A 13,961-nucleotide genomic window follows, 5' to 3' on the forward strand; every position below is an offset into this window, starting at 1 on the left:
TTTTTGTTTTGTCACTGCTGCCTGTGTGTTTGGTTTTGTCATCTTTGGTATTGTTTAATTGTCCTTAGACGGTACATCTCAAGGGGTTATATTGCTAGTAAAACATAAATAAATAAATAAATAAATAAATAAATAAATAAATCCATATATAATCTGCCTTTTTGGTTTGGAGCAACATTATAGTATTAATTTTAAGTTTTCATTGTTGTTTTTTTTGTTGTCATTTTACCCCTTCTGCTTATATATTTTTCTATTTTATGTATTTTACTTTATTTTTATTCTATAGATTTTTTTGTTTTGTTTGCTCTTTAAAAAAAGGGTAGTCTTGTTATTTTCTACTCTTGCAAAACTTTATGTATAATTATTTGTTATCCTTTAAATTGTGTCAGTTGTTTCAATTTTGCCATGTGAAGCACTTCAGGCTGCATGTTTGTACGAAAGGTGCTCTGTAAATAAAGTTGAGTTGAGCTTAAAGTGTCGCAGTCATACTCTATCTCGCACTGAGGAATGCAAGGGCACAGAAAATTGTATTCATGGGATGCTGATCCTGTGCATGTGCCAGAAGGAAGTGGGGGGGGGATTCAAACATACCCTAAGCTTGCGTCCAAACACGATAACTTTCCCTCTGGCTTGTTCTTTTCGGAAGCGCCACTCCACCAAGTTTTGCCCACTCTCCCCTGGCAAGCTCATGTTGCGTCTGGCTACAGTCGGGTTGGCAGCGCCTGCCAGGATGTGGGGCTCTGTCTGGTAGTGGGTGTCCATCCCGTTGGCATAGGTAATCCTCAGCGAGTTGTCAAAGCCCACTTGATAGCTGCTTCTACATTGGTCTAATGATAGTAAACAAAAAGTGAACAACAGAAAAAGACAACTTAGAACAGGGGAATAAGTAATTAAACACTGGAATTAATGCTATTAACAGCCTCCTGAGGTAATTACTGGTTGTGCTTAATTATGCTTTAAGTCCTTGGTATTTCAAATTAGACAATTTTCAGATGAAAAGGATTAACGTGAATGATGTGCTGAAATAACTGGACCATCTGGGTCTGGCGGAGAGTAGAAACCATTTAGATACAAGGTTGATGTGTCTCCCTGACACCCCAAACCCACACACTGAGAGAGTAATCATTTACACTGTCATCTGTCAGACCCTCTAAGCTGTAATGATACACGACTTAAGCTTACTCAACATTGCCCCGGCGACCCGCGAAACAATGACAAATAACCGCTTACAAAATAGCTGCCTGAGTCTGGGAGATGAGTGCAGTGGCCTTACCCTGAGCCAGCGTGTAGAAGGCACGGATGGTTGAGGTATTCGTGGTGATGCTGATTTCCTCCTCTGACATGGAGCTCTCGATGTCCACTGTCAAAGCGCTGTATATGTCCGTGTACAAGTTATTCACCATCCCCGTGGGGAACGTCACGTTCATTAGCCGTCCTTCACTGTCATAGCTGTTTGACAAAAAGGACAGAAAGCATTAATATGTATGTTGGCTCTCAGTGCATTCAATTATCAGCTCTTTTATACTTGTTGAGTAAGACCCTAGACTGTCACATTTTCTTTTCTTTTTTATTTTTTTGTGCAATTTTCTGAGTATAAGTGAAGGGGTGTCTGTATCAACCCAAGGCGCAATCCAAATATTTGATATGGGAGAATGACACATCTCATCAGCTATCGGTTTCATAAAAGAAAGAAAAAAAACACTTGTAATGAATTATTTGGATGACTGATGTGTCATTATAATCTCAACTGAATGCTTTGCTTTTTTAGTTATAGTGGGGATATCATTCATGGCTTAATGTGACATGACAGCGAATTACACCTGGGAGAAAAATTCAATCACAGAGATGCCATGCTACTAAAATCAAGTGACATTATGATACAGGTGGCTTTTTGCAATGAGAATTTGTTCAGCTTCACTGTTTCAAAATGTGTGCATGTCAAAACATCCTATCATTAAAGCTTCTTTTGCTCCTCCTGCGACAGTATTTCTTCATATATCCTCATTCAACACATGATTCACATGGTTTAGTCAAGTGAAAAATAAGACGAAAAAGTTGCAGTTATTAAAGTCTAATTTAACTAGGGTATTTTACAGATCTGAGGCAATTTTTATAATTAGGTTTCAATTAAATGGGCACCCTACAGCACTGTGCAGGTAAGTACGGCTACCAATTATAGAGTAAACTTGAGCTGTGAGACAAGACAGAACACACACATGGCTACACACATAAAAGTACACACATAGCAAACAGTTTTCTGTCATGACTTGAGGTTTTAGTTTAAAATTAAACTCAAATTACTGCCACTCAGGTGCATGCCTCAGCCCACCAGTCAAGTTGCAGTTACAATTTTCATCCATGTCCTTGAAAACATGGATGCTTCACACACATCAGCAGCAGCAGCACAGAAGCTCTAAACAACAAGCACAGTTCCAAGGTGGACACCTAAGATTAGTGTCACAGTTCAGTAACTGACCAAATGTCTCCTCTTCTGTTCCTGAGTGTTGATGTTAAATTATGGCCACTAAAGGGTTTTTGCATAACATTATGATGTCATAGTGAAGTTCACCTATTTGATATAAAATGTCATCAATTGATTAGTTTATCCTATTAGACATGTGTGGGAAATTTTGTCATAATTTGCATAAGAATTCTTGACTTGTGGCCAAAAAGGTGGACATTTCAGCAAAATCTGAGCAAAGTCCCTGATGGCCTTCTGAGGATATTGCAATCACATGACTGAGACAGATGCAAACTCACATTGACCTTGACCTTTGCTAACCAAAATGTAACTGGCTCTTCACCGAGTCTTAGTCAATGTTTGTGCCAAATTAAAAGAAATTCCTTCGAGGTGTTCTTGAGAATTTGTATTCATAAGAATAGGATGGGCAGACAGACAACCCGAAAACATAATGCCTCCTTCCATAAAACATGACATAACAGGAATATAAATATGTAGGTGTCAAACCTAAATGACAAGCTCCAACCAAAGTTTATAAATCATTCGCTGAAATTGGGCTGAAAATTTCCAACAGGTACTAGTGTAACTGTATTGGTGTATTGTGGTATGTATATTTTAGCATATGTATTGTAGTATGTGTAATGTGGTATATGTCGTAATGTGTTTATTGTAGTATATGTACTGTAGTATGTGTATTGTGGTGTAATCTATTGTGCCTTTCATGTCTATAGTGTATTGTGGTTTTGTGATGTTTGAAATTCAATATTTTAATAACACTGTAAAGGCCCAACTAGGAACAGGAGTTGAAAATTAGCAATATACACTCAATACATCATACCCTGTTTTGGAACAATGCTAAATTGCATTGTCCCTATTAAATAAATAAATAAATTCAAATTCCTTCAACTGTTACTACTGCGTCCTCGTCCCTGAGAGGCAGGGAATACTGTGTTTTATTCCTAAACATAACATTATCTGCCAGAAGTGCATTTGTTTTGCATAATTTGTATTAGTATGCACACAGTAGGAGGTGTATTTTAATTTGTACTATGGGCAGGTTCCAGATGCAGATGGCCTAAATAAATTGCAATCTAAGTCAGTCTGACTTTTTTCAAGTGATGTTAAGATTTCCACAAAATGTTCCTGCCAATCTCTCTCATACTCACTCGTAGAAAGTTGTCCAGCCAATCTCGGATGTCTTTGTAGCCAACAGACCGTTGTTTCCATGGTAAGTGAGGAGTACGAGCTCCTGTCCTTGTGCTGTGAGTGTTTTCAGTCCGCCGTTGGTGCCCATGGTCAGCCAGATCACCTGGTTGTCAGGGGCAACGATACGCACCGGGGTGCGGTTAGGATCTCTCCGGATTCTCAAAGTGTTGCCACTGCTGTCAGTAACAGCTGTGATGTCGTTCTCTGTGCTGTAGCTGAAACTGTATTTCAAGTCACCAGTGAGCAGGCTTGCAGTGTGTTGGTGGGTGCCGTTGCTGTCAAACACATACAGCTCCTGGGCATCAGGGGAAGCCACCTCGTATGTACTGGCGCTGAAAGTTGGCCCGTTTCTAGAGATGGCCCGGATGCGGATGTTGCCCAGGTCTGCCACGTAGAGCGTTCCATCTGGAGCTGCCACTAAAGAAGATGGAGCATTGAGCCTGGCATCTTTGGCATAACCGTCCCCTGTCTGGTAACAGTCACAGTTGGCATCATTCTTGCAATCGCAGTCGGAGGGAGACCCGGCCAAATGCGTTATCTCGCCATCCACAGAAACCTTTCGGATCCTGCTCATCTTTCTCTCATCTGTCTCTGCTATGTAGATGGCACCATGGTAAGATATGGCGATGGCAACCGCAGATTCTATAGGGGTTAACTGGGCTCTTTGTCCACCAGCCACACCGCGCTCCAGTCCAGCCAACGGGCAGTGGAGCGGTCGGCCAGCTGCAATGCTCACTTGTCCGTTCTCTGTGATGCGCAGCACGATATTGTTGTCCAGGACGTATAGAGAGTTGTCCATGGGGCTGACTGCGAGGTCCGTGGGCCACTCCAGAATCACCTGAAATACAAGACATCCTCATTAACTCAAAATTACACATTAAATTAAAAGGTTAAAGCTGCTTACTCAAAGTGATTATGACTCACAATATATGTAAATGAACATCTATTTTTTTAAACAGTGATATGTAGTAACTCAAGCAAGACTCAGTTCATATGCTCATGATCAATACAGCAAATTCCAAATTTTGCATGGTGCATGACTGAAATGACAATTAAAAAACAGTGATATTATAACAGAACACATTTAATATATAGATATAATATGCCGGATCTTTTCCTGAAAAACAATGTGTGGCCTCATACAGAAGTTCGTCCTCTAAATCATCACTTACGACCCTCTAAAATTCTTTAGCGGTGTATTTTTCTGCAGAGAATCTGCCCTCTACTTGTATTTTCTTATTAATTCAGACCTTTTACTTAAGTAAAGGTAGCAATAACAATGTGCAGATATACTGTAATATCCTGCATTCAGAACTTCACATAAGTAAAAGTACAAAAGTATTAGCATTGAAAACACGCTTATTGATGCATAATTTATTTTTCAGTTTGATGTTACAGCTCCTAAAGGTGGAGCTAATTCTTATAACTGTATATACTGCCTAGTACTTTAACCTATAATATATTATGATGTATTAGTTGATTTATTGCATTAACAATGTAAATGTGCAAAGTGACTAGCAACTAAAGCTGTCAAATAAATATAGTGGAGTAAAAAGTACAATATTTGCACTCACAATGTAAAGGAGTGGATGTATAAAATAGATTAAAATACTAAAGTTAAGTGCAGGTATCTCAAAATGTTTCTAAAGTACAATACTTAGCTAAATGTACGTTGTTACTTTCCACTACTGGTGTGTACCCCCAGTGAAGGTCGGGGCTGAACCAAAACGCTAAATAAGAGAGAATTTGTGGCTTGCTTTTACTTTCACTTTTGCTGGCAAGCGTGTTTACCAACAGTAACCAACAGTGCTGCATAGTATACCTTTAAGAAGACATAAATAAATCTTTATTATAGTCATGAATAGGCTGATATACAAAATGACTTAAACTGTGATTAAACTATAAAGACAAAGTCCTGCTCTACCAAGCTATTCTCCGTTTCCCTGGCCTTGGACAGACGATTTATGTCCCCACAGAAGATTACATTTATCCATTGTTCTCAATAGGCGCAGTATATCTAGCTGACTATTAAGACATTGTCTGGTGCAGGAATTAAAGCTGGCATTTTAGTTGCGGGGTACTCACTATTTACATTATGCTAGTTTAGAATCTATAATTTCAATTGGCCTAAAGGAAGAAAATAAATATTTCTAATACCTTTGGGATATAAGATTAGCGCTTATCTTCTTGTGCTAGTGCTGCTGATACATGAATTTACAGGATAATTCTGGCCACAGTGACTGTTAAGATAATTCCCCATTATGCCCTCCTCCCCTCCAAACATTTACATTTTATGATGGTGCTGCTGAGATTTAAAACCAAGTGAAGTTCCAGGGGGTAATGCATGCCTTGCGTGGCTATAGTATAGCTGCCAAAATAACCCTGAGCATGCATACTAACTGAAGCCTGAGAAGGGGGCACCCCATTAGGGGATCAATTAGGTATAGCAAATTATATCAAAATTAAATATTTCACACATAAAAAAATTGCACATTAACCACATCTTAGAAAATAACAAGTAGACATTAAACTGTGAAGCTGTAACCCTGGCCAACTATTACAATCTGCTTGTCAGAAATGTGTCACTGAATAAAGAGCTTATTTGTAGCAGCACAAATGACTGGCTTGGCCTTTAAATACATAACTGTCATTAAAACTGTCAAACTGCTCCCGAACTGTGCTTTTCCACGGGGTGAATAATAGTGCAACACACCGCCTTCAAGGCTGCCACTAGTTAAGCTGCACTGAGCCAATTCTCTCGCTGGGATGCCCGAGGATCATACGGTCTCGCCAAAACCATGTCTTTATTGGCTCACACCAAATGACTTGGTTAATTAGCAAAAAAAGTGACAAGCTTAATCCTTTGTCTTCATGTTCTCTCATGTTCTCCCCCCTTCATGTTCACCCACACACAAACACAGATTCCTTTCTCTTCTGTTTACATTACAAAATTCTAATGCTGCTAAAAACATTTTAATTTCCTCCATCGCCTTTTATTTGTTGCAAAGCATTTCTATTATTACCTAACCTCTCAGAGGGACGAGAGAACGTGTGTGCTATCTGCTGTCGGGGTCATTTGGTTTCGACTGTTGCAGTCTTTCCTATCTACTTTTGAAGTGTTTTGTTTGTTCTTTTTGAAAGCTGATCTGCATTAGAACATCTGAAATCTAATTAAAATGTAAATTGCTTAGTTAAAAAACAAAACAAAAAAAAAACTGCAATGTCTGGTGCACACATGTAAGAGGTGAGAGAACCTGATCCTGCTGCAATTTCATTCTCAACAGCCACTACACCTAAGGATTCACTTTCTGCAGAAACAGGGAATAGAGGACTCTATGAACGCATCTGTTTTCAAATGATAAAAGCCTGGGTTTTTATTTTCTTCCATTATTTATCTTAAGTCAGATCTCAACACTTTAAAAGAGTAAAATGAGCAGGGATATTAATGTTTAAGCATAGAGAGCTGCACTTCTACTTCATGGTATTGTAATGCTGTAACCTATTGTGCAAGGCCAGGGCGCCGCTTTTATGTCGCTTCATTCACAGGGAGTTAGTAAATTTTTGAGGGACAAAGCCGACCGTATTCAGGTGCAGCTGAAGAAAAGGTTTTATGTGCAGCGAACTTGCTACCGCTTGCTGCTTCATTATCATGTAAGGTGTAAGTGTCCTCAATCCAGAGTATTTCTAGTGGAACACTAAACACTAATTCAGCTCCAGCCACATCAAAAACAAGCCCCCCAAACTGAGTAATTATTCTTCCCTCCATATCATCTGCCGTGACCTGAAAACTCATCTTCTCAATAAACACTTCATGTCTCCACTTCCTGACTGAATCACATCTTCCTCCTAGCACACATTTTCTCCCTGTATTTTCAGAGAAAATGTTTTACTCTTGTCAAGTTGAGAGCAAAAAAACAAAACAAAAAAGGGCATCATCTCAGTTTTTTATTCATTTTATAATGTCGGTGTTCGAGGAATTGGAGCCACTGATGTCATCGTATGTCTCTCTAGATAAGATCAGCCAGTTAAAGGCTTGTTTTATATTTAACATTTAATAACCAGGAATTCCTCGTTGAGATTGAAATTCTCTTTTTTAAGTGTCCTAGCCAAGAGAGACAGCAATGCACAAGCTACTATCATTAAGTAGATAAGAGAAAATATCTCCCCAGATCAGAATTTGACAAAAATGGTTTTATAAAAGCATAAATAAATTTGCCAGAAAGAATCACATAATAGATAACATCCTTGAAGAGGAACTTTAAAATCAAACCTAAGGGCAATCTAAGCATCTGACCATCAACATAAATAAGCAAGAATGATCTGTCAAACAGTAAATGGATTACACTAAAAACATCCAGATTGTGATATCTCCCAAATAGCAGCCAGAGGAGAGCATTGCAGTTTCTGCGGGAGTGATTTAAATTCCCGGAAAGAGACCAGTTTTTTAAAAATTTAATTGCAGAAGGTTCCAGAGAGATAGAGCAGAATGCCAAACAGCACTTCTTCTACCTAGTGGTGAAGAGTTCGGGAACTGTTAATAATAATATGGATGATGAGGTAAATTTAAAATCTTTTTAAAAAAAATTCATTCCTCTCGCTCTAAAACCGGCCACCCAAAAATATTATCATTCATGAAAAGATGGCTTATTCTGCATATGTAATATATATGCAGTTATATAACGCTGCATATCAATGATGAGTCATGGGTGAGCACACTGAAGGAGGATGAGAGGGTGGGGGCACAGGGTGGCGCTGTGACATGCTCCCTGCGAGCACACAGGCGGGGTTAACAACTGTCTGGCACATTTGTGTAAAAGTCACCTGATTGATGTCCATACTGTTGTCACAGGTCAGAGGGCGAGCCGATGTCAGGTCGTTGGAGCCGAGGAAAGTGGAGATGATGCCGTTTTGGTCCACCTTTCTGATTGTGGTGCCATCGACAAAATATATCAGGCCGTTTTTCCCCACGGCGATGCCTGTTGACATCAGGTAAGAGAGGGGAGGGGAAAAAGGAGAAAAGATGAAGAAAAAAAAGAACTTGTGATAAGAGGAAAACATGGTAGATATGCGGCATCTCTGCTTGCATGACTCAGTGGACGGAACACGATGGATACATGTGTCAAGCTTGCCTTCCCATTATTCAGGTCACTGCAAAAAGCACAGCCATCAATAATTCACGGGTTGCTTTTCTGGTATTAAATAATTTCTCAGGCAGAAGTGGGAAAGGCTGTATTCATACGGTACATATGCACTCGCCCGCGTCTCGTAACCCGCCCCTCTAAAAAAGGACCTCGGGAGGTGGGGATGTCAATGAGTGGTGCGTTTGGGGAGATTTTTTGACATCGGCAATCATCAACAATCTGCACACCATTTGAGAAATGAATGAGCGAGGGAGCGGAAATGACAGCTTTGGCCAATTTTAGATGAAAAGGGTGAAAGACAGGCAGTTGCCATGGTGACAACTGTGGACTAAATTGTCTCAGTGATTGAGTGTCAGCTCAGAGTTTTAAGTTGCAGCCGAGCCAGTGTGGAGTTGCAATAACCATTTGTCCCAAACTGGGAAAATACATTACGGGCCACGCCGGCCTCCGCATCGCTCAGCGTCACCGTGCTGCTTAGAAGAGACCAGCACCTATGGGACTTCAATCATACCTCACATGCAGGGAGAATATTTTTTCATTCTGGTTTTGGGTTGATTCTACAGAGTGATAGCTGCTGATCTCAGGAACATATGTGTAGAGTGGAAAATGGTTCTTTAGTTACTTGAGGATTTCAAATGTTTTGAATAAGCTTCGACTTCAGTTCTACCCCCAGAGCATGATTTCTTTTTCAATGAAGTCTTTAAAAGCTTCTATGGAAGGTGAGTGGTTTGGTTTGACCTGTGGCTAGGTCTGCGCAAGATTGCTTTCTGCTAAAACATTTACGAGTTGAGGGAGCCCACGGTGAATCCTTGGGAGCTGGCGATTTGACAGTCTGAGATTCTCAGACAGATGAAAAGTGTCACATTTGAGCAGAGTTCACCAAATGTCTGAGAGCAAGAAAAAAAAAAGGAGCCATCTGCTGTTTCTTCTCTGGTCCCGGCTTCCACCCACTCCATCATTAGAGTCGCTCCCTCAGATTGCCTTCACTCAAGCCTTTATCACCCACAGCTGAAGCTGAGCTATTGCAGTTGGCATTCAGAGCGGGCAACAACGTGTGCAAAAAAACAATTCATCTCGGCCTTTTCATCCAGAAGAATTTATGGAAAAGTGAGCAATCCAACCACAAATGGCACAAATGGCCATGTGCTATCTGAATGCAGACAACAGGTTGTGCATAGCGGGTATCAACTCGTGGATGGCTGTCACTTGAAGCTTTAAAGGACTGACGACTTTACTTTCACAAGAGTTGTCTGAGAAAAGCATCTTGAAGTATTAAGTACCACTTGTACCACATTTCAAAGGATATTTACAGGAATATCCAATTATGCCAAATAAATTATGCATTATATTTCTGGAGGTTAAAACAACAGTAACTATTTCATGGGCGGTACCAGTACGCAGCCTTAGGCCCATTTCACACAGCACGTGTCAGCAGTGTGTGAGCAGCGCTGAACGTGTTGTTTTTTTATTTTGGCGGCCATGTTAACAAGTTAGTTCATGCACACTGCCCGTCTGAGCTGCACTTGTCAGGCGCGTCTCAGCTGTGTGTCAGCCACGGCACATGTAGAGAAATGGTGGCTTGCTGATTTTTTACGCTTGACACGCGCGAAATAGACAGTGAAAACTGTGTGTTGATGATTAGATTGACTTTATACAACATTTAATACCATTTAAAAGTCTCACTCTGTCACAGAGATGAGGAAATACAAAGAAGTATGTTTTACTCTAACTTCCCTGCTTCCATTTCAAAATAAAAGCCTTCCAACAGCATCTCTATGGGCAGAATCCCGTCAGTTGCTGACACAAGGCATTTTATTTTGAAACATTTGCAGGACTGTGTTGTCGGCAATGCAGGAACTTGCACGACTTCATAAATGAGTGGAACTTGTGCTTTTAAAATTGGAAATACAGCACTCAGCAGCAGGCAGCGATGTAACACAACATTGCAATAATGCTGCATGTGTGAACACCACAAGCATGAAACACGCTGCAGCTCAGTGAGGCTGCCGTCACACACTGCTGACGCATGCTGTGTGAAACGGGCTTTAAAGAGATAGCTCATCCCCAAATCAAAATGCATATTTTTATTTCTAGATCTTTTTGGTGCGAGTTGTCCAGTGTTGGATATATATTTCTAATCGCCTTCTCTCTGATATAATGGAATTAAACAGCACTTGTGATGCTTAAAAAACAAAACAGAAAAAAGGGACATATTTAATTTTTAACATTGCTTCTTTCCAGAAATCATGACCGTTACTCAAGATAATTCACAGACCTTGTTACGAGCAGTTTCATGTCGGAAAAATTTTCTTTCTACCAAGTTACACCCGCTTACTTATCATCGTGCAAAGGGAGATGTGCATCTACTGATGGAGAGGCTCGTGCTCATGACAGCGTGAGATGTCAACATTAATGGTGTCCTCCTTCTAGTTTTGTGGTGCAACCTTTACTATCAAAAGAGTCATAGCTGCAGAAATATGATGCACATTTTAGTTGATGAAACGCTAATACATTTTCTTATTCTGTGTGCAGGCTAAATATTTTTGCAACTGGAGAATGCGAAGAGTAATTTTAGGCCTAAAACAATGATAAAATTGAATTAAAATCTTTAAAAAATAACCGTTATTCACTTCCATTTAATTTTTTGTCAAAGACACAGGAGTCACTGGAGAGGGGCTAAAGAGCCGGGGGTGGCTCCAGAGCCACAGGTTGCCTACCCCTGTGCATGGTGATCTAGCAGAAAATAAACTCGATTGCATTAAATTCCTTGTACAGACTTCATTAGGTGCCTGAAGTGCTTGAATTGTGAGTACTGGAATACCTTGAACAACTGTACTTAAAAAGCAAAATTCAGATGAATGACAAAACACTCATATTTTTATTAAAACTTTTGTCCATCATGTCATCATAATAATATTATTTAGAATCTGAACTTTGCGTTTTTTTTTTAATCAAATTCTGATGTGTTGCTTTCTCGCGGCGTTACCGCACTTTTCCTCTCCTTTCCTCCATACCTTGATGATGTCCTGCCAAACTTCATAGTTTATTTCTACATCGCTTCACTCTTAAAACCTCAGCAAAACAGCAGGTCTTTGTTGGCTTGGCTAAATTCAACATGACTTACTTAAGTGAGCCGACTTTTCCGCATAATTTGTCTTCCTCTCTCTTAATCAATGTGCCATTATAATAGCTCTGCCAAAAACCTTAAGTCAAACTTCTAGCTGGCATCATTTTCCTCGTGCTACTTTCAGATGGCGCTATGATATTCAATTTTTTTTTTTTTTTTTTTGTTGAGGAATTTCTATAGTTATGCATTAAAGACTTTGGTTAGTACCCCTTTGCTGAAAAGAGAGACATTGATAACATCATTTACTTATTTTCAATAAAAAAATATATTTGAAAATGAAATAGCCTATTTGCTTCAAGTCCTTGAAATTTAAAAAGCAGTGCCTGAAAAATACTTGAAAGTCCTTGAATTTCATTTTGCAATGTATACGTATGAACCTGGGACATTGCTGTTGAGTTTATCCAAATGTATTTTTGGGGGGGGGGGCGCTTTGAGGACAAAAAGCCAAGTGTCATTTAGTTCCGTTGTATAGAGGGAAGGCAGACATCTCTACGGCTGATATCTCCAACACTCGATTGATCAACAGCACTCAAGTTTTAACAATTCACTGTCCTGTACGTCATCACATGACGTAAACTAAAATCCATCCATTTAAATCAGTAGGCCCTGACTTGGCCCACACCCCAATGACGCACATAAATTAAAATTTAGCAGTTGCCACACTGACTGAGAGACCCATCACTGTGTCCCGCCCCTCCATTTCGGTACAACATCTTCATTAGCTTTAAACGATACCTTTGGGTCCAGTGAGAGAGGCCTCTGGTGCTTTGCCTCCATCGCCACAGTGGTTCTCATCGAAGGGCAGACAGTGCTCCCCGGTCCCCGCCACCACCTCTGCGTTCGACTGCAGCTCCTTGGTCCCGGTTAAGGTTTTCGGTCGGTAGATCCTCCGGGAGTTTGTGTCTGACACGTACAGCTGGCCACTTACTGGATCAGTTGTCAGGTAGTACCGGTGAGCCGGGTTGTTACTGCATTCAAGACAATAGCTCAGTTATAAACTGTTTCTTCACTTTGCATACACTGAGGTTTTCTTTGTGCCCTGCAACCACACAGCCCTTTAATGTTGCTAATTTACTCCTAAAGTGATCTAAATCAATAATCTCTGTCAGATACCTGAAACACCCTGCAACCCCCAACTGACCCCGAGCCTCATTTTGCCTCCAAATTAAACATTTAGAGTTAAGACTATTATTGATTCCATTATACATCTCAAGAGAGTTAACATTGTCCCCACTATGCATTAGATTTTTTTAAGCTGTGCAAATTGATAAACAATTAAATGGAACATGCAAGGGAATTTTACAACCAGATCTGCACACTATCAGATTGTTTTAAGTGTAATGGAATTAGGGAAACTTGTTTCGACTCATGCATTTCTTTAAACAGCATTAAAAAGATGACAGAAAGTTAATGCCAGTGTTTAATCAGGTTATGCTCTAACATTTAAGCTTATTTTCCTAAAATACCCTAAGTATCCAATTATGTACATAGTGTTTTTTCCACTCCAGTTGAAGCTTAAAATATAATAACATATAAACCTTTTTATCAACTTATAATTAGTGGCAACATTCTCATGCATGTGGATAATGAACTGAAGAGGGGTATGATGTCTATTTTTAATGTGAGAAACTCATTTCCAAAGCAAGTATTTAAAAAAAAAAAAGTAGAGCTTTTATGACTGAAAAATAAAAGAAAGTGAGACACAGAAGGTTGAAAAGATGGAAGTCAAACAGAATTTAACAGGAAACCACTGCAGTGGGCTTCCAGTTTACAAAGCAGCAATGACAACTTGTGTGCCAGATCATTTCATTTGTTATCACTCCCCTGTGGGGAAGAGCCTTTGGAAAATTACAGAAATGACTGGCTTATGTTAACAAAGTGCAACAACTAATGGCTTCGCATCTGTTTCTGCTTATCGGCATTCTTTTTACCGTCTCATAATGGATCCATGAATCAGAGAGCAAATGTGTCAAGGATTAGGAATCAAAAGATTTTACAACACATGATTGACTGATATTTAGACTTG

The 13,961-nt window shown here is 39.7% G+C and overlaps 1 protein-coding gene across 1 annotated transcript in view; it reads right to left on the bottom strand.

Moving 5' to 3' along the window:
• Positions 1–13,961, bottom strand: part of LOC121947781 (teneurin-3-like) — a 173,716-nt gene that overhangs the window by 3,517 nt on the left and 156,238 nt on the right. Inside the window, exons 22-26 of the mRNA XM_042492896.1 lie at positions 12,671–12,903; positions 8,489–8,643; positions 3,628–4,505; positions 1,274–1,449; positions 592–827 (exon numbers count right to left, since the gene is read on the bottom strand). Of these exons, the coding sequence (XP_042348830.1) occupies positions 592–827; positions 1,274–1,449; positions 3,628–4,505; positions 8,489–8,643; positions 12,671–12,903 (1,678 nt within the window). The remainder of the gene's footprint in view (positions 1–591; positions 828–1,273; positions 1,450–3,627; positions 4,506–8,488; positions 8,644–12,670; positions 12,904–13,961) is intronic.

Source organism: Plectropomus leopardus, chromosome 9, assembly GCF_008729295.1.
Source record: "Plectropomus leopardus isolate mb chromosome 9, YSFRI_Pleo_2.0, whole genome shotgun sequence".
NCBI lineage: Eukaryota > Metazoa > Chordata > Actinopteri > Perciformes > Serranidae > Plectropomus > Plectropomus leopardus.